Source organism: Phyllopteryx taeniolatus, chromosome 16 (assembly GCF_024500385.1).
Source record: "Phyllopteryx taeniolatus isolate TA_2022b chromosome 16, UOR_Ptae_1.2, whole genome shotgun sequence".
NCBI lineage: Eukaryota > Metazoa > Chordata > Actinopteri > Syngnathiformes > Syngnathidae > Phyllopteryx > Phyllopteryx taeniolatus.
This window is the reverse complement of record NC_084517.1, coordinates 13,204,622-13,230,087: the sequence shown is the minus strand read 5'-3', so window position 1 is coordinate 13,230,087 and position 25,466 is coordinate 13,204,622. Positions and strand designations below refer to the sequence as shown.

Sequence of the window (25,466 nt, the reverse complement as noted above, 5' to 3'; positions counted from 1 at the left end):
AACGTCATCTAAATGCCTCAACACAAATTTGATCAGGGACCTGAAGAATGTACACAAGGAGGACCCTAGTGAGGAGAAGCGGCTCAGAAAATGGATGGATGGATAATTGCACAACTATAAAATAAATCCATGAAAATAGAAGATATACAGTACAAAATAGCATTAGATAAAAGGTACTTTTGTTAAAAGATACACTATACTTTGTAATAAAAAATAAAATGAAACACTGTCAAAAACAACCATCAAAATTGCAAACAATAACACACTGACACCCTGCTCGAGAACACACACAAAGTACCAAAACAAAACAAACACTCTTGATTTTGGCAGTTAATGTTAGAAGCATTGCAACATGACTTAGAGCATTTCTAGAATAAACTGATAAGAAGAAATAAACATGTTGTCCAGGTTCACGTGCTTGTTCACTGCTTTTGTGTTTGACTTGTTTGTTGCAGCTCCGCCTTAGGCCTTAGTGCACTTCACACAGTAGTCTGTACCGGCTACCCACAAACAGGCACGCATGCACGCACCCACTGTCCCACACACACATACATAGGAAACCAGTGTGAGACGGATGATTTGATTCCACTTGAAGAGGCAGGTGCCCTGGAGGTCTGCCACAGAGACAACTCTTTGAAGCTGATGGAGAGAGATGAAGGTGGAGGAAGAAGAGGAGGCCGGAGAAGCGCTCGGTCAGAATAGCGGAAAGAGAATAAAAGACATTTGGGAGCAGAGTAGACAGGGGTGGAAAAGGATGCCAGGGAATACAAAAAGAAATGGCAGTCTGAACCAAGAGGGGGAAAAGCTGGAAGAATAAAGGGGGCAAGGGGGGCGATCTAATACACAGCCACTTCCTGTTCATCCATCCGTCATGCACCACATCTTCTTTTCCCCCTGTGTGTCCTTTACGCTTGTCAATGTCTCTTTTTCTCCTCTGTGGCCAATAAACATGGGACCTATCAGTCAGACAGAGATGCTTTATAGGACTGTCTCCTGTTTCTGCAACAATCCCATTAGAGCGCTGGGACCTGCTGTGAGGCGTTCAATTTACAAGTGACATGAACGATATGGAAACAGAGAGAGACAAGACAGTCTGTGTGGGAAAATTCCCGAAGGACTATATCTTCCCAAATATTGATATTGGTCTTGTCCACTGAATCAAACTCCTTCACTCACACTCTTAAATGTGATGCATACAAGCTTATTGAAGTTAGACCACACTCACACAATATGGACTAAATAAGTGCAGTCTCACCATTTTTATTATCATTTTGTTTTTGATTATTATATTGTTGAGTGTACAGCAAATTGTACCTTAATGTTGGCTGTTGCTCAGTTGTTAGAGGAGGTCATCAGGTCGGCGGTTCAAATTTTAGCTTTGACTGTCCGCTGACAAAGTGTCCTTGGGCAACACTGAACCCTAAATTGCCTCCAGGTTAGCACTGTAAATGAGAAACTGTTCTCAATTGCCTCACCTGGTTAAACAAAAGAAAAATATTATTATTACACCTGAGGATAAGTGGTACAGTAAATGGATGGATGTCTCAGAAAAACTGAAACTTGGTGTACTGTACACAAACGGCGGTAACATCGAAGTCGGAGGTCAGAAAAGTTGCACCAATTTGGAGTTGAACCTACATTTTCTGGAAAACAAATTTGTAAAAATAAAAACTTGGAGATGGAACCCCTGCTCAGAAAATCACATGAGATTTCAGAGTGTCCAAAGGATTAACTCCATAAGTGTGTTTTGATTTGTCTTGGACTTTCTTATCTATCCAGCCACCTGTCCATTTTCCATTCAGCCCTCCTTATCCATCACATGACTATCGGGCATCTTAAAATGGTGATTATGATCGTACGTCTTGTGAGTGAACCGCTATTTATTCTGTGACCATTTGTTGATTATGCTTTTAGAATTAGAAATGTACACAAGAATGCAGCACATTTGTTGATTTACAGTGGTTCTCTTGCTTTGTCATGAAATAACCTGCTGCAACCGTGTCAGAAAAAGACATGCTGCACAGCGCTGTTCACATTTTAATTTGTAAACCAGCTGGCTGTTACTTTGACTATTATTATGATAGTAGCGTGTCACTGACAGTGTAGTGGTTCACTTGCCTGACTTCCGTGGGAGAAGCGTGGTTTAAGTTCCCACTCAGGGACTCAGTGAATTTCACTGTGTGTGTTATATTTTATTGTATATTGCAGCTTATATTATCAGATAGTGTGCTAGGCAACTATTATGTATACTCACAGCCACAAGCTGTAAAGAGCACAATGAAAACCTCTCTCTGTCTTTGACACCGATCATAGGTACAGTAGATTATATACATGGCACACTGTTGAAGCCCATGACATTTTTTTTTTGGGGGGGTTACAACATATTTAAGTAAAATGCAATGACATTTTTGAAAGCGCCATACTTAATGCCATAACAGAGAAGGAAACACTGTATCACAGACACTAAAACTCACAAATACAGTACCTCCACCCAGTGGACCCATATAGATAATTTATTTTAAAAATAGCGCATACTATATTGCGCCTGTGAACGTTCTGTACTGGGGGTTAATCAGAGGCAGTTTAAATGGTAGCAGGTCTGTGCTGACTCCCATTTAACATGAGTTACAATTTGATTGGTTACATTATTTCGGAGCGTAGCCACACCCCTCTTATAAGAAGTTGTGCACACTTGTAGAACCACATTATCTCAGTCGTTTATTTTTAATTCCCCTCGAAAATATTTTAAAAATCTTATTGCGTTGGTACAGTTTATAGGTCCGATTAATGGTGGGAAAAGTTTTGAAATGATTTACCTGGATCTTATTTTTTTTATATGAGTAAAACCTGACATCTTAGCAAGGGTGTGTAAACTTTTTATATCTACTGTACATGCAGTACATGTATAGCATGGACTCATATCTGTCCTCGTATGTATTGTTTTAATATTTAATATTGTATGTATTGTTTTAATATTTGTCTGAGAAATGTCATTGAACAGCAAAGCTAATGGTAACCCATGACCTTTGCACAGTTTTGCATGCAAATCTTCTTGCCACATGAACAGACCCGTAATACCTGCGGGCTTGCTCCTCTCTCCCATCTTTTGCAGATTTTCAACTCTTCATCTTCATCACCCAACAAATAAACTCTCCTTTTCCTCCTCTTTCCCTCCATCTGTCTCCCTCCCTTGATCTCTCTATCTGCACATCTGCACCTGTTCTCTTTGCTTTCATCTCTCTTCTTCACCTGATTGACCCCTGCTGTTCCTCTGCCTCTATCTCTCTCTCGCCATCGTTCCTTTCTTCACTTATTAGCGTGTGAGTTGAGGTAGTCTAGTCACAGGTAGAGTAACATTATGTAAGTCAACATCCATCCATCCATTTTCTGAGCCGCTTCTCCTCACTAGGGTCGCGGGTGTGCTGGAGCCTATCCCACCTGTCATCGGGCAGGAGGCGGGGTACACCCTCAACTGGTTGCCAGCCAATCGCAGGGCCATTCGCACTCACAGTCATGCCTAAGGGCAATTTAGAGTCTCCAATTCATGCATGTTTTTGGGATGTGGGAGGAAACCGGAGTGCCAGGAGAAAACCCACGCAGGCACGGGGAGAACATGCAAACTCCACACAGGCGGGGCCGGGGATGGAACCCGGGTCCTCAGAACTGTGAGGCTGACGCTCTAACCAGTCGCCCACCGTGCCCATAAGTCAACATTCACTTTGCTATTGTCTTGCCAAGCAGTTACATGAATCTTGCCAACCCCTAACATGAATCCCAGTGCCTCTAAAATTTCAGAGATCCAAAAAAAAACAACAGCAACCTTTACCTTGTTTTTAAACATCCTAGTGTAAAACCACAGTTCTCGGTTGTAATGTAATATCTTAATGAAAAAATTATAATAATTTTCATAGAAAGATAGACAGACGGACATATATTTAAAACATGGCTATGCAAGGTGTGACTGCAATAATGAAGTTAAAACATAATGAATAAACAAATGTTGAATCAAAGACTAAAAGCGAATCTAGCGCAAATGCTTGAATGCGTCTCAAATTATTCCCCTTTCAAGACATATTCCAACATATGCATGCGTGGCGGAGTCTCCAACAATTAACATCTTTAAAAGGATTGATTAAAGTGACACAAACTGCAGTGACAGCATTGTGTTGAGTGCCCCCAACGCATCAGTGTTTTTCTTTAAAAAAAAAAAAAAAAAATTTAAGCATAGTTGGTTGTTTGTAAAGGTTTTGTTGGCAAATTCAGCTATAATGTCAAATGCACATATGATTTAAAGCTGCGGTAAGAGCTTGTTTCAGGAATTGCAGCGAGGAAGCAGCTAAGCTCTCTCTCTCTCTCTCTCTCTCTCTCTCTCTCTCTCTTCTCTTCTCTCTCTCTCTCTCTCTCTTTCTCTCTCTCTCTCTCTCTCTCTCTCTCTCTCTCTCTCTCTCTCTCTCTCTCTCTCTCTCCCTTCCGCCTCACCCATCCAACCGCGCTCCTCTTCCTCCTCAGCCGCTGGATGCTGCGTCAGGAGGAGCGAGGCTCCGTCTGGATGGAGACCAACTGAGGACCCACCAGGGCCGGCGAGAAGGGGCGGTCAGACGGGGGGTACCAACGGCACAAAGGTAACCTGTTGTTGGTATTGTCTTTGCCTTTTTGCGGGAGGGGGGCGGGGGGTCATAAAGCACAATAAGCGAAGGGAGAATAATTGGAGGGAGCGCGAGAGACTGGGTAGAAAATATGAGAAAATAAACAGCAATCATCTTTTGCACTGGTCAGTTAAGCGTATATGCACAAACAACAAAAACACATCGGCACATGCTAAAACGCATTTAAACAAACAAACAAAAAAAAGCCTGCGAGATCTTCGATTGGGTTTCATTAATGTCACAGGCTTGCCTTTTAATTTAAACCAAGAAGCTCGCGAGCGCCCTCGTTCGGTTGTCATTAGAATGGCTTCCACCTGCAAGTAAACAGCTTTTAACTCAAACACCGTCCCCGGGGACTAAACCTAACATGACCTCTTATTTCAATGGTGGCTGCTTCAAGATGGCTTTGTTGTCATTTGTATGTGACATATTATAACTACATTTGTACAGTACGTCAGGTATTCTTGCATCAGTATGCTCATTTTGTGGTTGTAGTTTGGTTTGAAAAAATGTTTGAAATACACCTATTATTATTTTTGGAAAGGTACCATTGATGATGCAGAGCTTCTATTTGATGTCATTAAATTGTAAGTAAGTCAGTCAGTAAGCTGGTTAATCTTATTTAATCAGCACTTTTCACAAAAAGGACTCTGCAATGTCTGCATCACATAATCAAAATGCAAGTCATAAAATAAGAGAACCACAAAATGTACAAAATCAAATGAAAATATGAATAAATCAAAACATATCTAGTCTTATTAGAAAGCGTGCCTAAACGAAGATTTTGCACTTGATTGTAATGTTTTGGCTCTAAAGCTCAAAACGTGTCACAAATTTAGCAGTTTCCACCGATGTATGCTAAAAACAGATAATACATTCTCCGCATGGTGGTTGCATATCGGTGGCGTTGAGCTGAAACCTCGCATGTCCAAATTTGGTCAATTTCATATTTTTCACAAACCAATACAATTGGTCAGTCATTATGTGGGTATGTTATTTTTTTAAATTATTGACCAATATAAAGTGTTGAAAATGGTTGGCTCTCTTTGACGATGCAATGTTAACGGCTCAACAAAGATGCCTTTTTTTTTTTTTTTTTTTTTTTTTTTAAAGTGAGGCTTTTGGAGATATGGAGATTCCGCCCGACACCGCTGATAGGTTGGAATAGATCATTCATATCATCTTTATGCTACGGGGGCAGCACAGTAAAAAGGCGTTAACCCATCTGCCTCACAGTATAGAAGTTCCAGGTTTGAAACCTGGCTCATGTGGCCTTCTTGCTTCTTCTTTTGTTTGTTGAGGTTTGCGTGTTCTCCCTGTGCTTCTTACCCATTGCCCTTGCACTCAGGCTTCCTTGAAGACTAACAGTTGTTTGTCTATATGTGTCCTGTGATTGGCTTGCGACCAGTCCGGGGTGTACCCCACCTCTCGGGAAGTCAGTTCAGATAGACTCCACCTCACCCATGACCCTAATGAGGACAACTGCTATTGAGTAATGGATGCATGCCTGTTACTGCTCACATGTCTATGTCATTTGGTTCAGGTTATGTCGTGGTTTAGTATGTACTCTTTGCACAGTGTGGTTGCAAATGCACAGTGGCTACTGTGTGGATTGTGCAGCTGGCCGCAAGCGTTTGCGTGTACATGACACAGAAGAGCATGTCTCACATCAATGCCGCACATCGGCCATGTAATGGTTTCCTCAACGGTCCTCAGCTAAATAGAGCCAGTGAAAGATGGAGCCCAGCTGCTATACTGGCACGGTACTTGGATGCTGTGGGTGGGGGTGTTGTGTGTGCACATTATATTTTGTTGCAGGTAATAAACTGTAGACTGGATAATCTGCACTCGCTTTCATTTAGCTTCTGTCTGCCTTAATCAAGTAAATGTTACTTCGGAATGTGAAACATGGCCAAAGTCAATGTAATGTGTTCAAGATGGATGCACATACATACTGTACATCTCTGGAAAAATATTATGAGGCCAAGACTAGTTAACAGTTTATGCTATGTAAAAAAAAAAAACTGCTTAAAAGTGTTTTGTTGTTTTTAAAATGCCTTTTTGTACACTTCTTGTAACATAAGCACAGCAAGCAGCGTTGACCCCAAAGTCCATCCTTCTTTTTAAATTCATCTTATTGTTCTTTTGTTTAATTGTTGAACCTTGCATTCGTGTCTTAATTTCTCCCCATAATATCCACTTCCCACATACTGTATCCACCAAAAAAGCAAATAGTCTCAGCATATGTACATATACATACACTGGATCGACTTCCTGTGTGAAAAGTAAAAAGAGAAAAGGGAAAAAGTGCAAATACTCACATCACACCGTTAATTTGTAGCTCAATATTTAATTTATAACACACTTTCTCCTTCGCTTTTATGCTTCCATGCTTTGCTGAATGCATCACATATACCTCAGTTGGCTTGTTACACAGTCATGCATCTTTTGTCACCTGTCTAACTCAGTAAATAGGCTTCTCTCTCTCATACACACACACACACACACACACACTGAGCTTGCACATCTCGTATAACCTTGTCTCGTCTGACGCTGTCTACATTTATTAAGGCTTATGACAGATGTCTCTTCTTCTCTACCTAAACATCTTTTACATTTGGTTCCCATGGTTTCACCGTCCTTGCAGCTCCTCCACCGTCTAAAGATTACCTGCCTCTCTGCCTCACCCGCTGCTGGAACAGGGTGTCTCTTGGGAATTGAGTGCAACATGCACACTCCCAAAAGTGTCTAGCGAGCGTCGGACTTGGCTGCAGAAGATGGACGTGGTGGGAGCAGAGCGTCGCAGGCCCACCCCGGCGCAGACTCCCGAGGAGAGGGACGTGTGGAAGGATGGAGGGAGAGCCGGATGGAGGGATGCAGGCAGAGAGGGATGGAGGGACAGACGAGAGAGCGGAGTGGTGCAGAGCTATAGTTTTGACTCCTACCAGCTTGAGGAGGAAGAGATCAGCAAAGGCATCCCGGAGAGAGGAGTTCTGGCGCTGTCTGAGCCTGGTACGTGACTATCTGACTGTGCAGACACATAACATATTATTTTGAAGTCAAGTAGGGGTCATTGTTCAAACTGTACTCCACCCGTTTTCCATTGCTTATCTCGCCCAGATTCAGGGGTCATCTGGAGCCTCGCCTGGACTGCTAGCCAGTCAATCATATCATTCAATGCACTGTTAAAAGAATTTAGTATGAAATTGTGCAAAGATATTGTTTACGAGTAAACCAGATGATATGCAGCAATATACGCATAACATTTTTAAACCGAAATCCTAGTTCAAAACATTTAACAAACATGGCAAAGACATTGGCCGTGAACAATCATTTATGAATATACGTTTTTACGTTAAATGCCACATTTTCCTACTAATTACCGTACATTATTTTTCGTATGAAATCCCAAGGAACTCTCATGGGAACCTATAGGTTAGTGACTATTGTATTTTGAGTAACGCAGTATTGTGGAATAGGGGTAAGCACATCTGCCTCAAAGTCAGGTTCGAATCTCTGTTGGAACGTCATCTGTATGGAGCGTGCGTGTTCTGCATCTGCTTTCATGGTACTCAGACCTCCTCCCACATCCTGAAAACATGCATGTTAGGTTAACGACTAAATTGTACATACTGTAGGTGTGAATGTGAGTGTAAATGGTTGTTTGTATTCATGTGCCCATTGATTGACTGGCAACCAGTCAGGGTGTACCCCTCATTCTGCCTGCAGTTTGCAGGGATAAACTCCAGCTCAACCGCAGCCCTAATGAGGGTGAAGATGGCTGGGTATATTAAGTAACACCATAGCACAACACATAGGAAGGGTTAGGTCGTACAGTAAGATTAACACCGAACACCTCAGAAAGATGTTGCTTTTTAATAAGTAAGCCCAAACAATGCTAATTTTCATTACATTACAAAATCTCCAACCGGATTGTTTTCATGTCCTCGTTGTTGTGGACTTGAAGAGTTTGTGACCTCACATTTCAAATTAAGCTGGGCTCCAAGGCCCACTTCTCTGAGTGTTTGGCTGATAATGCAAAACAAGACATTTTATGTGCTTTGTTTTATTAGTCCCATAAAGTAAATTTGGGATTATTTCAATACGGTTCACAGACATGCAGTGAAGCCATACCAATCTGGGGGACATATTAAAGGAGACTCTCTTTCAATTTAGTTGTTCACCCCAGTCATTAAATATCAGAGAATTTAAGAAGGACACAAATGAGCATGTGCCAATGTCAAGGAACAACCTTGTTAACAGGAAACTGCAGTGTTGCTTGTTCAATGACATTGCAGAGATGCCACACTAATCAGATAACCTCCATTTGCCTCCCTTACACCACCACCACCGCTAGCTGTCAGTTATTGCTTATTGGTGGAGTGGAACACCATCCCACCCAGCCACCCACCCACCCACCCACACACACACACACACACACACACACACACACACACACGTAAATTGAGGTGTGTTGACTTCATATCCATTGTACATGTACTGTTTTTATTACCCCGTAAAGAAAGTTATGCTTTTATCAGCATTTTTTTGTTAACAGGAGTTCGAGGAAGAACAAGATTCCTTTTGGTCTACAGCCCCCAAAAATCCCCTAAGTTTTTTTTTTTTCACTTGTATTAAAAACCTAACAACTTTATTTTAAGAGAATAATGTTGCATGTAAAATAAATAAATAACATGGACAAAGTTTATGAATTTACAGGAGTTGTTAAATGCAGATGTTTAATCTGTTGCTTATCCTAATGGGAATCGAATAAACAAAATATTTTTTTCATGTGGATAAACTATAGAAGATAAATGATAACAAAAACCTCAACATCGTAAAACGGCATCACAGAAAAACAGAAGACAAACAGAAGATTGTCTGTTCCCGTGTACATCTTTCATCTTAATTAGCTTTAATGAAGATCTGGTGTGTAGGCCCAAGCTCGTGATTTCATATTCTCATCATTAATAACCCTCGTCTCCTACCTTCACGCTCAGACTTTGAGGAGCCGATCCCTGACGACCGTTACCATGGCATCTACTTTGCAATGCTATTGGCTGGAGTGGGGTTCCTGCTGCCCTACAACAGCTTCATCACAGATGTGGACTACCTTCACCACAAGTTCAGAGGTACAAGCATACATCAGTGTGAATGTGACTGCAACTTGTAAGAACGTAATGCAAACACATTTTCCAGGGACGTCCATCGTGTTTGACATGAGTCTAACGTACATCCTGGTGGCTCTTTTGGCCGTCCTCCTCAACAATGTGCTGGTGGAGAGGCTCAGTATGCACACCAGAATCACTGTGGGTGAGTCACACATTACAGAGAAACAATTCCGATTGTCAGAACATCTCTCTGATAACCTCCATCAAACTAAGAAGCCACTCGGAGGCAGTGAAAGGAAAAAGGTGCACCTCTTGCTACTCGCAATTAGATTCAAGATTCAATGTGTTTGTTATCATATGAACGGTCAGGAAACATGTTTGCCCTGTACAAAGAAATTCTCACATTGGTGTCCACCTGCATGCCGACATGGTGTAAAATATTAAAAGAATAAAGAATAACTCTGAATCGATGTCGCCTTGTAATATTAGCTTTGTTGAGCTGCTTAAATTGTACTTGTTTGGTCAGTTAACTTTGCAAATAAATATAATTTGCAAAGGGAGATGAAAACATTTTCAGATCAACTCTATACAGTAGGATGCTTTTAGTAAATGGTTTATTTAAATAAAATAATTCTATCACAAAACAAAACATTAAATAACACTTCCCATATTAGTTTTGCACCACGGTGCCCTCTGCAGCCTAAATGAACTCCACTTGAATCCTTGAGGAAACGTCCAGTCTAGAGTGCTCAACACTCGGGTTAATAAAGCCCAAATTAAAGTGTGGAGGCTTCCAGTTGATGTTTGTCTTGACATATGTATGATGTATGTATCTGTTTTTCTTTGTGCAGGCTACATTTTAGCTTTGGGTCCTCTGGTGTTTGTCAGCGTATTTGATGTCTGGTTGGCAAAATTTACTACCGGTCAAGCCTATATCATCAACCTGGTTTCGGTGGGGGTAGTTGCCTTTGGATGTACAGGTAAGCAAACCATCCATCCATCCATCCATCCATCCATCCGTCCGTATAATACACTTATTTGTCCCACAACAGGGAAATTAGCATTTTATAGAACCACGTGGACAGTAGCAGCATGCAAGAAAAATACTCAAATCATACTAAATCCCAAATATCTATGCACATATTTACACCAGGCAATAAAACTGGGCAGTGTATGTGCCAACTGTACACATTAATGAATACTATGCTAACTGCACATGAGTATATAGACACTACGTACAGTACAAAAATTAATGTGAACAACAGTGAGAATAGTCACCAACATTTTATGCGGCATGTGTCAATAAGTCATCTCTTTAAGAGCAATTGAGAATGAAATAAACCATCAGCAGTATTAATAATCAACAATTGAGTGACTATACGTGAATAAACATGATATAACCAGATTACTTTATTATACTATGGACACTATATATTGTATGTAGCTGTGAATGTGAACAGAAAGCAGCAAAAAGCAAGTATAAGCAGTGACATTGCGTGTGGAAACGATACATGGATTAACAATACTATACAACGACTTGGGAATTAAAATAGCAAGATTAGCTATCAGCAGTGGACTGACAACAATATACAGTATGAATACACGTTATGCTATATACACACTTCTCAAACCTGGGTCAGCATAAGTGTCAGATGGAAGGACCCTTGACTGGCTAATTCACCAATCCATTTTCCACCCAGTCAGTTATCATGCATGCATAAAGTACATCCATCATTTTTAGAGTAAATTAGCTAAAAATCCGTCATGCCATCACTTGTGTGGTTAAAGAATGTCAAAAAGTCATAACTAACACATTAGGTACTGAAAATGCTTTATTAGTCATCAGACAGGATCGAAAAGACGGCTGCTTATGAATATTAAATAATGTTGAGTGTGTGCTTGATGTTTCATTAAAACACTTGTTTGCTGAAACAACCACTGCATCCTATTTGCATGTAAACAAAATGATACAAATACAACGCATTTTTAAATTGCTTGTATTATTTAGGCTTGTAGTTCAACAGTCGCTCCAGCATGTGAGCAAACGTGTTACATGTGTTTGACTGCCGGAGGCCTTCTCTCCTGGCCTAAACCACTATCAGAAAAACTCAAGTCACATTTACAACCTAAATTCTGATATTTGTTCCGTGAAATTGTAATATTTTATTCCCAACAGTCTTTTCTCTTCGCTTTGTAGCATTTCTCTTGGCTGCACTGATTGTAGTATGTGTATGTAGATTTTTTTACTATTATTATTTTTTTTTTTTTGTCCAATCAGATTTCAGCCTCTATTGTGTGTGTTGCCATGCCCTCAATGCTATGTCTGTATTTTTCCATCCTCTGACTGGTTGGTCAGAGCAAAACTTGTTACAGCCAAGGGAGGCCAGCAGTTGTTTAGAAGTTGTCCTGAGTTCCTTTGTGGCCTCCTGGATGAGTCATTACTGTTCTCTTGGGGTAATCTTTGTAGGCCGGCCACTCCTGGAAAGGTTCACTGTTCCATGTTTTCTCCACGTGAGGATAATGGCTCTCCCGAATGTTCACTGGAATCCTAAAGCTTTACAAATGGCTTTTGTAACCCTTTCCAGAATGATAGATGTCAATTACTTTATTTCTCGACTGTTCTGGAATTTGATTGGATCTTTTGGTCGACTTTTTTTTTTTGTAGGGACAGATTCTGTTTAAGTGATTTCTTCACTGAACAGGTCTGGAGTTAATCAGACTTGGGTGTGATCAGTGAAAATTAACCAAAAATTGTGATTGTGATTAGCCACAATGAATTCATGATTTTACAAGGGCAGTAATTACTTTTTCACATAGGGCCAGGTAACCTTGAATAGTTTTTTTCCTTACTAAATGAAATCACCATTTAAAAACAGCATTTTAAGTTCATTTGGGTTACAGTTGTCTGATATTTACATTTGTTTGCTGATCTTAAACATTAAAGTGTGGAAACTGTGCGAAAATATAAGAATTTGAGAAGGGGGCCAATACTTTTTCACGGCACTGTAAATATTGATTCTGAACTGCTCCAGATAATGTACTGTACATGACATGGCATAGTTGCGAGCTGTTATATTGCGCTTTAATGGTTTATGTAATTTGCAACATGACAGCGGTAGCATTGAGAGGTGGATTAAGGTGACTAAATTCCTACTGAAGGCCCAAGTACCAAATACATATCACACCACTGGTTGACTGTTAACACCATTGTTTACTGTTTATTGTTTACTTCTTCATCCACTTCCAGTGCAGCAGTCCAGTTTCTATGGTTACATGGGGATGCTGCCCAAGAGGTACACACAAGGGGTGATGACTGGAGAGAGTGAGTTCAAAAATATCTGTGTTCTTTTTTACCACTGTTGCACAATGGTCTTTATCTTCCTCTCTAAAGTGTCGCTACACATCTAAACATTGTTCTTCTTCTTCGTCCAGGCACTGCCGGGGTCATCATCTCCTTTTCGCGCATCTTCACCAAGCTGCTGATCCCAGACGAGAGCAGGAACACGCTCATCTTCTTCCTCATCTCCATCGGCATGGAAATGATGTGCTTCCTTCTTCACCTGCTGGTGCGCCGCTCCCGGTTCATCCGCTACTACACCAGCCACACCCAGGGAAAAGTTCCGGGCAAAGGCCACGACCCCCACGGCAACTCCACCGGCTACAGGGTTCATCATGACGTCACTGCGGAGGAGGTTAAATTTGTAAGTTGTAGCCTTACGTTTACGCTCCAGAAGTGTTTCCTAACTTTTATCAAGCCGAGGAACATATGACAACAAAAATATTTGTCACAAAGTGTATCTACTGAAATAAAGTGATCTCATCTCAATTTACTCACAAAATCTGGGCCTGTTTAGTTACACACAAAGCTATTATTCGAAGGTTCGTGTGTGAATGAGAGCAGGAGGATACACAGGTTAATTGTAACTTCAGCCAGCTCATGGACGAGCATTCAGTTGTTCTACTTGACACTCTACGTCACTGGCATAGATAAAGATAAATAGTCATACAGGACGCACATAAAGCTTTGACAAATTAGCAGCGCTAGCAATTCTAAGCTAGCATTAGCACTGGGAAAAGGCCAACTTTAGCCACACCTGCTACAATATTAGCATGATTTATTCGTAATACAGTGTTAACTATAACACTAAATGTTATCGGTTCAAGTTACATTTTTGAGAATGTACAATCAAAAAGCAGAAATGTTGCTAATTGCCTGTTGCTTCTAAATCCTCTCTCCCTCCACCTCTAAAAAGCAACTACAAGGTTTACTCTTGTTTTGTCTCGGGATTTGTCCAATTCTTTCTTTTGTTTGCTATTGTTACTTCTTCTTCTTCTTTTCCTTTCGGCTTGTCCCGTTAGGGGTCGCCACAGCGCGTCATCCTTTTGCTATTGTTACTAATAATTATAATTCCAAACTTTCCCTTTAATGTGGTACAATATTACGATCAGGTTATTTGATTTAGAATATACGATGGAGCTACAAAAAGAGACTACTACTTGAACCAATTTATTTTCTTTCATATCTTATCTCTTTATCTGCGCAAGGCAGGGAAGGCTGTCTCAGAAAATAATGAATTTATACTACAGCTACGTTTTGGTTGCTGCTCAGGTGGAAGAACGCTGAGAGGGAGCAAGAAATGAGTGTCACTTGAGTGGTGCGCTGGAGTATTTGCTGCGCAAAAAAAAAAAAAAACAGACAAACAGATGTCGCTTTTAAGATGTAGAAGTGAGGGCTTGGGGCCTCCTGCATGATTGATACTCTGATACCAGGAGGAGGTGAGGACTTGGAGCAAAAGCATCCTCATGAATAAACATGAGAAGGTCAGAGAGGAAGGAGAAGAAAGCTTCATAACAAGTGCTTTTTATATTTGAAGCAACATCTTGCACCTGTGGACAAGCTGAAACGAGTGTCACGAGTATCACGAGTGTGCATGCGTGTACAGCCTTCTAAAGACCCCACATTACCTCAGGCTATCCTTTTTTTAAATTTGTGCATTTGTCCTGTTGTGTGAGAGGGACATCCCACTTTTGTTTAACTCACAGTGGGTGCGTGCGTGCATATGTGTTTGTGTGTGTGCGTATTGCCTCTGCATGTGGGGGATGATTCGGGGAGTTCTTTGTGTTGGTTGCCAGGGGAACCAAAGGCAGTGCTTCACATTATGGCTATAATCAGGAGGAGTGGTTCCTTCTGGCTCCCAAGACCCTTTAATCAACTAATGGATTAGTCTGTGTGTGTGCGCCTGTGTGTGTGCGTTTGTGTTGACGTCAACCTGCAGTCACTCGCAGTGATCGACTAATAGCTGTAGCCGTAATAAACTGAAGGCATGCAGCCAATATGGTGTCGTTGTAATGAACGAGAAAAATACAGACCCTTGTAAGATAATATATTTATGAACTGTGATTTATTGTTCCTCTGGTGTTGTGTCAATAAATTGCATCCTTCAAAAATGAAATGACAACATTTTGAGCCTCATTCACTGACAATTCTTAGAAATTTGAAGTTATACATGTACTTAGTTTTTTGCATAAAAAGAAAAAAAAACTTTGCAGGTACGTTCTTTTCATTGGACAGTGACAAGTTGCAACTTCACAATTGTAACATTTCATTGTACATTTTTTTCTCAAGCATGTTCTGTGACTAAAAGAAGAAAGCAAACAGGCCAGAAATGTTTTCTCAGTGGTATTTCATACATGATGATGATACAAAGGGCCGTATTTTCATGACCGGTGTAAATCTGGTGTGGCGGGTGTTTCGTTGACCAATCCAGCCTGGCAGATCCGAAAGTGGGCGGACTGCACCTCTGTGGGTGTGTTTACAGCCAATTTTATTTGGTGCCAATTAAAGGAAATCCTCTCATTCCCTTTAAATGTGGCGCACTCACTCTGCATGAGTGGAGCATTGTCACTTCAGTGGCCATGATGTGGCAACTGACAATGTGAGCATTGTCTACAGAATGAGCTAGTGATAACCACTGGTGACTTAAATATGTACATCCGTGAGCTCAGTATCTGTCTGCCTGTGCCCCGATCAAATTCACCAAAATCGTGTTAGACCAGCGGTTTAGCCTGCACATTCAGTTAGATGTGGTCTGAGCATGCGTAACTTTAGACCACTCAAATTGTCACCCCGCCAGGCGCATCTCTAAGGACACACCCTCAATGTGCCGGAACGTGCAGCTTGGCGCAAACCGGTCTGCCAAATTGGCAAACATGCACAATTTCAAGCTGTTTTTTTTATCTCTCATCAGGGGAATGGTGGAATGGGGCCGCCTACAGCAGAAGATGGCGTTGAAGACTTTGTCAGTGGGACATATGTCCGATTTGATGCCCCAAAAAGCAAGATCAGAAGAACCTGGCCTGGTGTCCGTGGTATATTAAAATATTTTTATTATGTATCTCATGTGCTCAACTTGTTCTATGTTGGGTGTTTAAGCTTGTTAATGTTCATCCTGTCCAAACAGACATGATTTTGCATCGTTACGTGGTGTCCCGGGTGATTTGGGCCTACATGGTGTCCATAGCGGTGACCTATAGCATCACCCTCTGCCTGTTCCCCGGCCTGGAGTCAGAGATGAGGAACCGCACCTTAGGGGAGTGGCTGCCCATCCTCATCATGGCCACCTTCAACATGTCAGACTTTGTTGGCAAGGTGAGGAGCCTCTGATGCTAGTTTACATTTGTCACCCCTTAAATCCATTTTGGCACCCCTAAAATTACCAGTAGTGACAGGAGTAGTAATCCATCCATTTTCACATATTGACAAATAATCATTCATAGTCACATACACTTCAATTCATGTTCTGGGAATGTGGGAGGAAGCCCGAGTGCCCAGAGAAAACCCATGCAAGCACATGTAAATGCAACACAGGAATCCCGAGGCAAGATTTGAACCCTGAATCTCAGAACTGCAGATGTGCAACCGCTCAAACACCATATTGCCCGTAATCATCCATCCATCCATTTTCCGTACCACATATCCTCACTAGGGTCGCGGGCGTGCTGGAGCTTATCCCAGCTACCCTCGGGCGAGACGCGGGCTACACCCAGAACTGGTCGGCAGACAATCTCAGGGCACATATAAGCAAACAACTATTCACACTCCAATTCACACCTACACGCAATATAGAGTCTTCAATCAACATACCACGCATGTTTTTGTGATGTTGAAGGAACCCGGAGTACCCGGAGAAAACCCACGCAGGCACGGGGAGAACATGCAAACTCCACACAGGCGGGGCCGGGGATTGAACCCCGGTCCTCAGAACTGTGAGGTAGATGTACTAACACGGTGGGCACGGTGGGTGCCACCTGCCCATACTCATAATGTATTTTATTAAATCAACTGTGTTAATAGAAAATGTTGATGATTTTGCCTGGCGCCCAAGATAATATTTTATGAACATTAATTATGAAGAATTGTACATCCCAGGATTCATTCCACTTCACAGTAGCTGTTGTTGTTTTTTTGTTTTTTTTCCACTTAGCTGCCTCCATTATCAGCAATGACACATAAGCCCTCATATTCAAATTCATTTTCATAAGTCATTTCATGACAGAATGCTGGTTTAATACATTATAATAGGTACTGTATAATTGTAGTCAAAAACAAACAGCTTAGTACTATTGTTAACATTAGCCTGCCAGGTAGTAAAACTAAGTTCTCCATTCTCCATTTTCCATACCGCTTACCCTATGTCCAAATGAATCAAAATGTATCCAATCAATCAATCAATCAAGCAAGCAAGCAAGCAAGCGTTATATCGTATACTTTGCAACAAATTGAGTTTCAACTTTGGAAAATGTTGGCTGTCACGATTGTCCTTAGTTTCCATTCATTAAATTAGTGTTTCCCAACCCGGGTGCCACGGCACCTTCGTGTGCTGTGAGAGATCATCGGCTGTGCCATGGGAAATTTTCCAATTTCACTTAATTTATCCCCAAAAAAATGTTAGTTACAAATATATATTTGTTCATCTAGCTATGTCAGCAAAGTATAGTGACAGGTAGAACAATTAAATGCTCTTCCATTAGATGGCAGAAGGTACTACAAACCTGTGTATCGACCAGCAGAAAACGGCATGGCTACCTACAAAGATATCAGCTTTGTGTTCAGTTAAACGCCAGATTTCACATTGAGTAAGTCACTTTTCTGTGTATATTGAGATCATCATTATTTCAGTATTTTTGTTTGGTGGTGTGCTGTGAGATTTTTTTGGTAAAGAAGTAAAACAAAACTTATCAAGCGTCAATGTGTGTTCAGATCCTGGCAGCGCTGCCCTACGACTGGTCTGGAGGCCGCTTGCTCTTCTTCTCCTGCCTGAGAGTTGTCTTCATCCCTCTCTTCATCATGTGCGTGTACCCGGCACACGCGCCCACCCTGGCCCACCCCGCCTGGCCGTGTCTCTTCTCCCTGCTCATGGGCGTCACCAACGGCTACTTTGGGTCCGTGCCCATGATTCAGGCAGCTGGAAAAGTGGCACCGGAACAGAGGGAGCTGGCAGGTAAGACAGGGTTACATTTCATTCAAGTCAGGCTTGTGTGAATGAGAGCGGGTGAGTGGTTCGCATATCTGCTTCATAGTTCTAAGGGTCGGGGTTTGAATCCAAGCTCCAGCCTTCCTGTGTAGAGTTTGTCTGTTCTCCTGGTGCTTGGGTCAGTTTTTTCTCATTCAACTATAACTTTTTTTTCAACACTTTCAGGTGTAGGGAGTGAAAGTCAAAAGTTATGAAAAAAATAAATACTCACGTACAGTTTATGTACTACTATGTACTGTAGTATCTGAAAGTTAGCTCACCTGTGACCCTAATAGTAAAGAAAATGGATGGCTGGATGTGGCTTCTTTGTGTGTGCAGGCAACGTGATGACGGTGTCCTACATGACAGGCTTGATGGTGGGCTCTGTTGTGGCGTACGCAGCTTACAGCTTCGCCGCTCCTCCACAGTCAGGCTTCTTCACGCACAACTTACATGCCAACACTACCGGCTTTTGAATGTCTTCACAAGGTAAATATGCGACACAAGCAGCGGGAAAAGGTGGCGCGCTCCCATTTTAAGGAACCGATGTAGCATTACATACAGTATCGTTCTATTCTCCAGCCAGGATGTTGATGGGAACTTTTTCACGAACTCTTCAGTGGTTGTCCTTTGGAGTGTTTCGCTGTGAAATTAGTTTCTGCATACTGTTGTGCAAATGGCATTCATTCACTACTATGTCACTTTTTGTGTAGCTGGAGAAGGTTAGTGCCCACGGTCCCTGAATGCACCATTAAAAACAACAACTGAAATCAATAAGGTAAAACTATGCTGTGTTGGTCACAGAGGGGAAACAATTAAATAGCTAAGAGTTGAAGATGAATCTTAAAATGCTGTTTGGATGAAATCTGGACATTACAGAGCACAAACTGACATTTGCTCCCCACCACCCCACCCCCGCGAAAAAAAACTAATGACAACTTTGTTTTTTCGGTCAGTTTGTCTTAACTTGGTATTTTTTAAGTAGGAGGCTGACCAAATTTAAATTCAACTACATACAATAATGTTGGAGTAGTACGGTGGGCAACTGGTTAGCACACCTGCCTCGCAGTTCTGAAGTCTGAGGTTTGAATCTAGGCTTCGGCCGTCCTGTGTGGAGTTTGCACGTTCTCCCCGTGCTCGCGTAGGTTTTCTACGGGTACTTCCGCTTGCTTCCACATTCCAAAAACATGCACATCAGCTCATTGAGGATTGTACAATTGTCCATAGGTGTGAATTTGAGCGTGAATGATTGTCTGTCTACTGTATATGTGCCCTGCGATTGGCATGGCGACCAGTTCAGGGTGTACTCCGCCTCTTGCCCAAAGTCAATTGGGAAAGGCTCCGGCTCACCCACGACCTTAATGAAATTAGTGGCATACAAAGTGGATCAACATTGACCATATACTGTAAATTCTTCATAAAGCAGTATTGATCATCTTTGACCGACCGTGTTCTTCGTGTATTGAGTGTCGTGTTTTTTCTTTTGTTATTGTTTAATTTTTGTTTTTGTTTTTTTTAGCTTAAATGCTCTCCATTTGAGTGCAACCTCCGAAGTCGAACACCCCAAATGTAGTACAATTTGGGAGTCAACCAAAATGTTCTGGTTTTCAAACTTGGAGTTTAAACCGATGATTTGTAACGTCAAGGCTGACTCGCAGAAGGATTAACATGAAATTGTTTTGATTCTTCTTTGACTTGTGTGTATATTTTTGTGATCCCACCATAGAGGAAAACCAATGATGGCAAAGAGGAAAAGTGAGATGACAATAGAATCGCAAATAGAAGTGTCTGTCTAGTGCTAAGTACAATAGTCCATTAATTTGACCAAGCGATAGTAACGTATACACACTTATTGTGCACTACAGTCTGCGTAATAATTCTGACCAGACTTATAAAATGCCACTAGGTGACAGTATTGCTCTGAAGATCACTGTTCGCTCTCCATTAAGTGTCAAAGAGTGAGTGGTTTTATTTAGCTTTTATCACACAGTGGTTAACTTCTCTTTATTTTTGACCATTAGGAATGCTAAGGTTTTACTTAAAATATTGCTTGTGCAGTTAATATACGTACATGTTCTAAATTAAGGGTCACCAACATGGAGCACATACTGTAAAATGCCTACAGGCCTGTTCTTGAAAATAGCTCACCAGTGATGGGACATTGTGATTTTCTAGGATTGTTGTAGAAGTGATCAATTGGAAATATAAATGCAGAGATTTACAGAAATACTGTGAAGTGTTGCATAATGATATTTATCTGTTTCCTAGCTTAAATCATTGTTGATGATTATTGTGAGAAATCATTAACATAATCAGTCTTCACAGACAGTAGATAAATATCTTTAATTATTAATAGTAACATCAAGGTCATTTGATCATGTGTTATTTCAGAAGTGTCTATCAAACTGGTAACCCTTCCGATTAATCAGTATTAAATAAATAGCTCCCATCCTCAAAAGAGTTGGTGACCCCTGTTGTGAAGATTGAAAAAAATGTGTTCACTATATTATTGGAAAATTTGTTTCGAAATCAATCAGCACTACAGAACGATTGTGTTCCACTTTGGAGGTTCTTCTGGATCAATGTTGCATTATGAGGGGTAAAAACAATGAGTGCCAAAAACATCTACAAGAAATGTTATTAACTGAGAAAAGAGTGAATGTAAAAACAACAGTGTCACTGTCAGCAAGGAGATGTTGACATGTCAGGGGTAACGATATTATTGTTAGTTTATTTCTGTATGTCTTATAAAGATGCAGCCCCTTTCTTGTGTTTCGTGAGGATTATTTTTTTAAATAATCTTGTGGATCAGTGGGACTAATGTGGAGTTGAGAGTTTATACGTTACAATGGAAAGTGCAGGCCTCAAGTGCACTGCATCATGTGGAGGACAGCCTGAGTTGGACTTGTTAGAACCAAAATTATTTTTGTCCCACTGTCCTAATGGCCTCTTACTTGTCATCAATGTAGAAAAAATACATTGCTGTCGTTTGGCCAGGTTCTGATCAGAACTGATTGTCACTGTTTAGTCAATTTTAACCAAATCTCAGTAAGGGAAGGCGCAAACTCTGACGCAACCCTTAGGGGTGTGGCTTTAAATGGACTCTACGAATGATCGTACCCACTCATAACCAATTTGCAAAGTTAATAAAATATCTTTCATTCAATTAAGGAACATTACAAACGATATATTGCTAAATCAATTTTTCCCTTGTCTGGTTTCCTTTCAATTGCAGTTATTTTATTGTCTTATTCAAGCTGTGTTGATTTAATTATGTGTTTTGTTTTCTCTTGGAAGCAGTTTTGCGTATTTGTGGAATATATGTCTTTGTGCGTGGAACGATGACAAGCAGTGCACTTTGTATGTCGGCAAAGCTCTACGGCTGACAGGCATTTACTAGGAATGAGCATACAAGAAAGTAAGATATTAAATCTGTTATCAAAATTGTGTCATGTCTTTCCAATTGCATTTCATTGCAGTCTCTGTGTTAACTGTAAGAAAAAGGTCAATGTGTTCAGTGGATTGCTTTTCATTGTTGTGGTTAGGGGTTTTGGTGTTTTTGGTTTTAACAAATAAACATTCAGGCCAAATTTGAAGAAACATTAAATGTACATGAGCATTTTAACTGAGTTCTATTAATTTTACAATTTAAATTAAGTTTGCAGCTGTATTGTAACATCACAGTAGTGTTATGCAAATAAACAGGAAGTGAACTAATTTCCGTCTGAACCTTTCAGACGAAACTCTTTATAACCGTTTAAGGGCACTTCAAAAGCACAGCAACTTCATAATTCATTTCATAATATATTATCTGACGTTAGATTCAAACCTAAATGTTCAAGTTTGTATGTCCGTTAATGTAATGCCAATGTGGGCATAAGGATGCGTTTGTATTGCGAGACAATGCAGAAACACCTGCATTGGAAATGTATTTATCAGACGAACAGCAAATCAAATGTGTTCCTGTTAACGGCTGGCACTGAGCACCCAAAATACTGTAAATAAACATCATCATCTAAATATCCCCGGATACCATGTTAATGTGCCGCCTAGTGGCTGTGGACAGTGTAATGATGACGCCAGAGAAAGTGCAAACAATTTGGACTTGTTTAATGACAGTATGGCACATTAAAAAAATTATGTGAAGTCAAATAAATATAAAAAGGTCATGTGAAATGGGCAGTCGTGTCATACTTAATTGGGAGATGCATATTAAAACTGTCACTCAGCAACTGAATTATGACTATAAGCCCAGTAGGATCTAAGCAAATCATTTGTGAACATAAACGCAGAAGGGGCATCATATAAAATATGCACACGAGTCTAAACTGTCATTTGTAGACCATCTTGTTGATTTCTTTGCAGAAATTGTTGGAATATTTTCTGCTGCTGTCTTGTGTGTTGTTGTCAATGTGTGTGCATCATGTTGTTAAATGACATTTCTTTTAGTGGCAGGAACAATAAGGAAGTAACTACACCAAAGGTTTAATATACATTTTCATTGCTACTTCCTAGTGAAATCTATAATATCAAAAGAAGAAAAAAAAAAAAGGAAACAATTTCTTAAGTGACAAAATCCCTTTTATTCTTAAAAAATAAATATGTGTGATAATAAATAGTGTGATTCATAACAAACACATTGGCCTCACAATATATCTGAGTCTATTTGAACTCCTCTTTCAGACAAACTAGCTTGCTCATATAGAAGTGTTAACATTCGCTCTGGTGTCCATTCTCGCTGCAACATGTTTGCATTAAGGTGACTTAATGGCTTGAAGTGCTTCGTGTGATAAGCAAAGTCTTACTTATATAGGGAGATTTAATCATTTGGGGGCCCAAGGTAAACCTTGTCATGGGGGCCCTCCACATACTTCATTGACAACAGTTTCATTTCTCCCCAACAAAAGCCTTCGATGATAAAGTCCTTAAAATCCTTTTTGAGGATTATTATCTAACAGGTGACTCATTTCAATGCTTTTACTGTAATGGATAAGAACATTAATCAAGATTTAATACAGTTTACCATTTTAAATTTAGGCCAGTAGGGGGCAGCATAGGGCTGAAGAAGACAATGATCAAGTGTTTCCAACTGATGATATGGCGACCGGCACCCTCAGTTACCGCCGCACCCGCTGCTTTTCATTTGATTATTTTATATTGATGGCCGAAAAGTGTTTTTCATGGTAATTACAACTTTACCTCTGCTTTGGCGTAGATTAGTGACGGGCTTGTTCCGAAACCCTGTATGCTGAACCGGATAGCCTGAAATGTGCATATCAACCCAAGAAGAAAATCAGACCTTGTGGAGATGTTGTCTGAAGATGGTAAGAGCGTTTCAGCGTCCACATCGGCTCAAGGGCCAATCTGCATGGAAGAAGCCATTACTCCAAAAGAAACATTCCAAAAAAGTTTGATTACATTTCACAAATGCACACAGGGGCGAAAAAATCAATTTTGGGAGATGTCCTATGGTCTGATGCAACTCAAATTAAACTGTTTGTCCTTAATGAGCATCGTTACGTTTGGAGGAAAAAGAGGGAAGATTGCAAGCCTGACAAAACCATCTCAACTTTGAAACACACAGCATCATGTTGTGGGGTTGTTTTGCTCCAGGAGGGCCTGGTGCACTTCGCATAATAGATGGCATCATGAGGAAAGAACATTATGTGGACATACTGAAGCAACAGCTCAAGACATCAGCCAGGAAGTTAAAACTTGAGCGTCAATGGTTACACAGTGGCTCAAGGTTAACAAAGTCAATGTTTTAGCGTGGCCATCGCAAAGCCCTAATCTCAATCCTATTGAAAATTTATGAGCAGACATGAAAAGGCATGTGCGAGCAAGGCGGCCTACAAACTTGGCTCAGTTACACCAGTTCAGTCAGGAGGAATGGGCCAAATTTCCAGCCACTAATTTGAGACGCTTGTGGAAGGATATCCAAAACGGTATGTGTCCTTTTATGCAGTGTAAGTGTATGTAAACTTCTGCTTTCAGTATATCTGTATCCTATACTGTAGTTATTGATTGTTTATAACTTTTGGGAGAAATCATTAACATGATCAGTGTCTTCATATAGATGAATATAATTAATTATTAAAAAATAACCTGTAATTGAGGTCATTTGATCCAATTTGTTATTTCAGAAGTGTGTATCAAACTGCTAGCTCTTAGTATTAATCAGTACCTCTCCCAAAGTACCTCTCACTTTCAAAAAATGTGATCCGCATAGCCCGTGTTCAACTTCAAAGTGAAAAGCCAACACTGAAACGGGTGTTTACATAAAATGGTTGCGTTACTTCCTTCACAGCTGTTGTGTGCGTGTGTCGCATTGTCCCGCAGACGCGCGGATACGTCACAGGCGTGAGTTTGACTTCAAAGTTGAAAGGTTAGTTGCATTTGTGACGTAGTCGCGTACGTGGCGTAACGGGCGCGTTTCGCAAAGCCTGGAAGCGAAAGAACACGTTCCACTGATGGGAAATTTCGCCAGACAATAAAGGTATGCTGCTTGATTTTTAATATATATATATATATATATATATATATATATATATATATATATATATATATATATATATATATATATATATAGATAGATAGATAGATAGATAGATAGATAGATAGATTGTTTTTTTATTTTTTATGTATTTATTTATTTAAAGATAGTTTAATATACCGGTAATATACCGATAGTGATGTTTTGGATTGATGTGAACAGACATGGAGGTGAGCGCCCAGGCTTTGAGGATTTATTTCACTTCGTGGGGGAAACTGCACAACTCTCGCAGCCAGAGAGGAGGACAGCACCTTCACCGGAGCCTCATGCTCATCCAAATGATCGAATCCTCCAGTGATCTCTACTACTCGGCCCTGGCCGGTGCCCAAAGCGGGCGACAGGTGGCCCACGGGCCCGCAGAGTCCACGCGCACAGCCGCCTGCACTGACATGGATTTGGAGGAGGACCACAAGGAGAGCTTTGAAGCGAGCCTCGCTATCTCGCAGTGACGAACTCGTGCAACTTCACGTGTTCACAGCGGATGAGCAGGACACAAACCAAAGGTGCTCAATAGTGGAGATGCAGAAAAATGACACAAGATTCTAGTCTAAATGTTTAGGTTTATTTATTTATTTGTCACCTTGCTGTATTTATTGTATTCAAATCGGATGTACATAGATCGAAATAAGGGCAGCAGTACACA

General features: G+C 40.7%; 1 protein-coding gene across 2 annotated transcripts; it reads left to right on the top strand.

Moving 5' to 3' along the window:
* The first annotated feature begins 4,479 nt into the window (after positions 1-4,479).
* slc29a4a (solute carrier family 29 member 4a) lies at positions 4,480-25,100 on the top strand. Of its 2 annotated transcripts, XM_061750332.1 has the most exons (12): positions 4,480-4,622; positions 7,294-7,658; positions 9,647-9,778; positions 9,846-9,959; positions 10,609-10,737; positions 13,005-13,079; positions 13,190-13,458; positions 16,006-16,126; positions 16,219-16,406; positions 18,018-18,258; positions 18,610-18,759; positions 24,986-25,100. In XM_061750332.1, exons 2-11 carry the CDS (start codon positions 7,424-7,426, stop codon positions 18,744-18,746), a joined length of 1,641 nt encoding a protein of 546 aa, XP_061606316.1. In that variant the 5' UTR covers positions 4,480-4,622; positions 7,294-7,423; the 3' UTR covers positions 18,747-18,759; positions 24,986-25,100. The 2 variants fall into 2 exon arrangements, with proteins under 2 accessions (XP_061606316.1, XP_061606315.1); XM_061750331.1 differs by lacking the exon at positions 24,986-25,100 and having other exon boundaries at positions 18,610-21,717.
* The last annotated feature ends 366 nt before the right edge of the window (positions 25,101-25,466 follow it).

Excerpts from the sequence above, each read along its gene's own strand:
- slc29a4a (XM_061750332.1), top strand. The coding sequence starts at position 7,424 with ATGGACGTGGTGGGAGCAGAGCGTCGCAGGCCCACCCCGGCGCAGACT. Across the intron at positions 9,779-9,845 it reads CCTTCACCACAAGTTCAGAG|GGACGTCCATCGTGTTTGAC; the intron begins GTACAAGCATAC and ends CACATTTTCCAG. Across the intron at positions 10,738-13,004 it reads AGTTGCCTTTGGATGTACAG|TGCAGCAGTCCAGTTTCTAT; the intron begins GTAAGCAAACCA and ends ATCCACTTCCAG.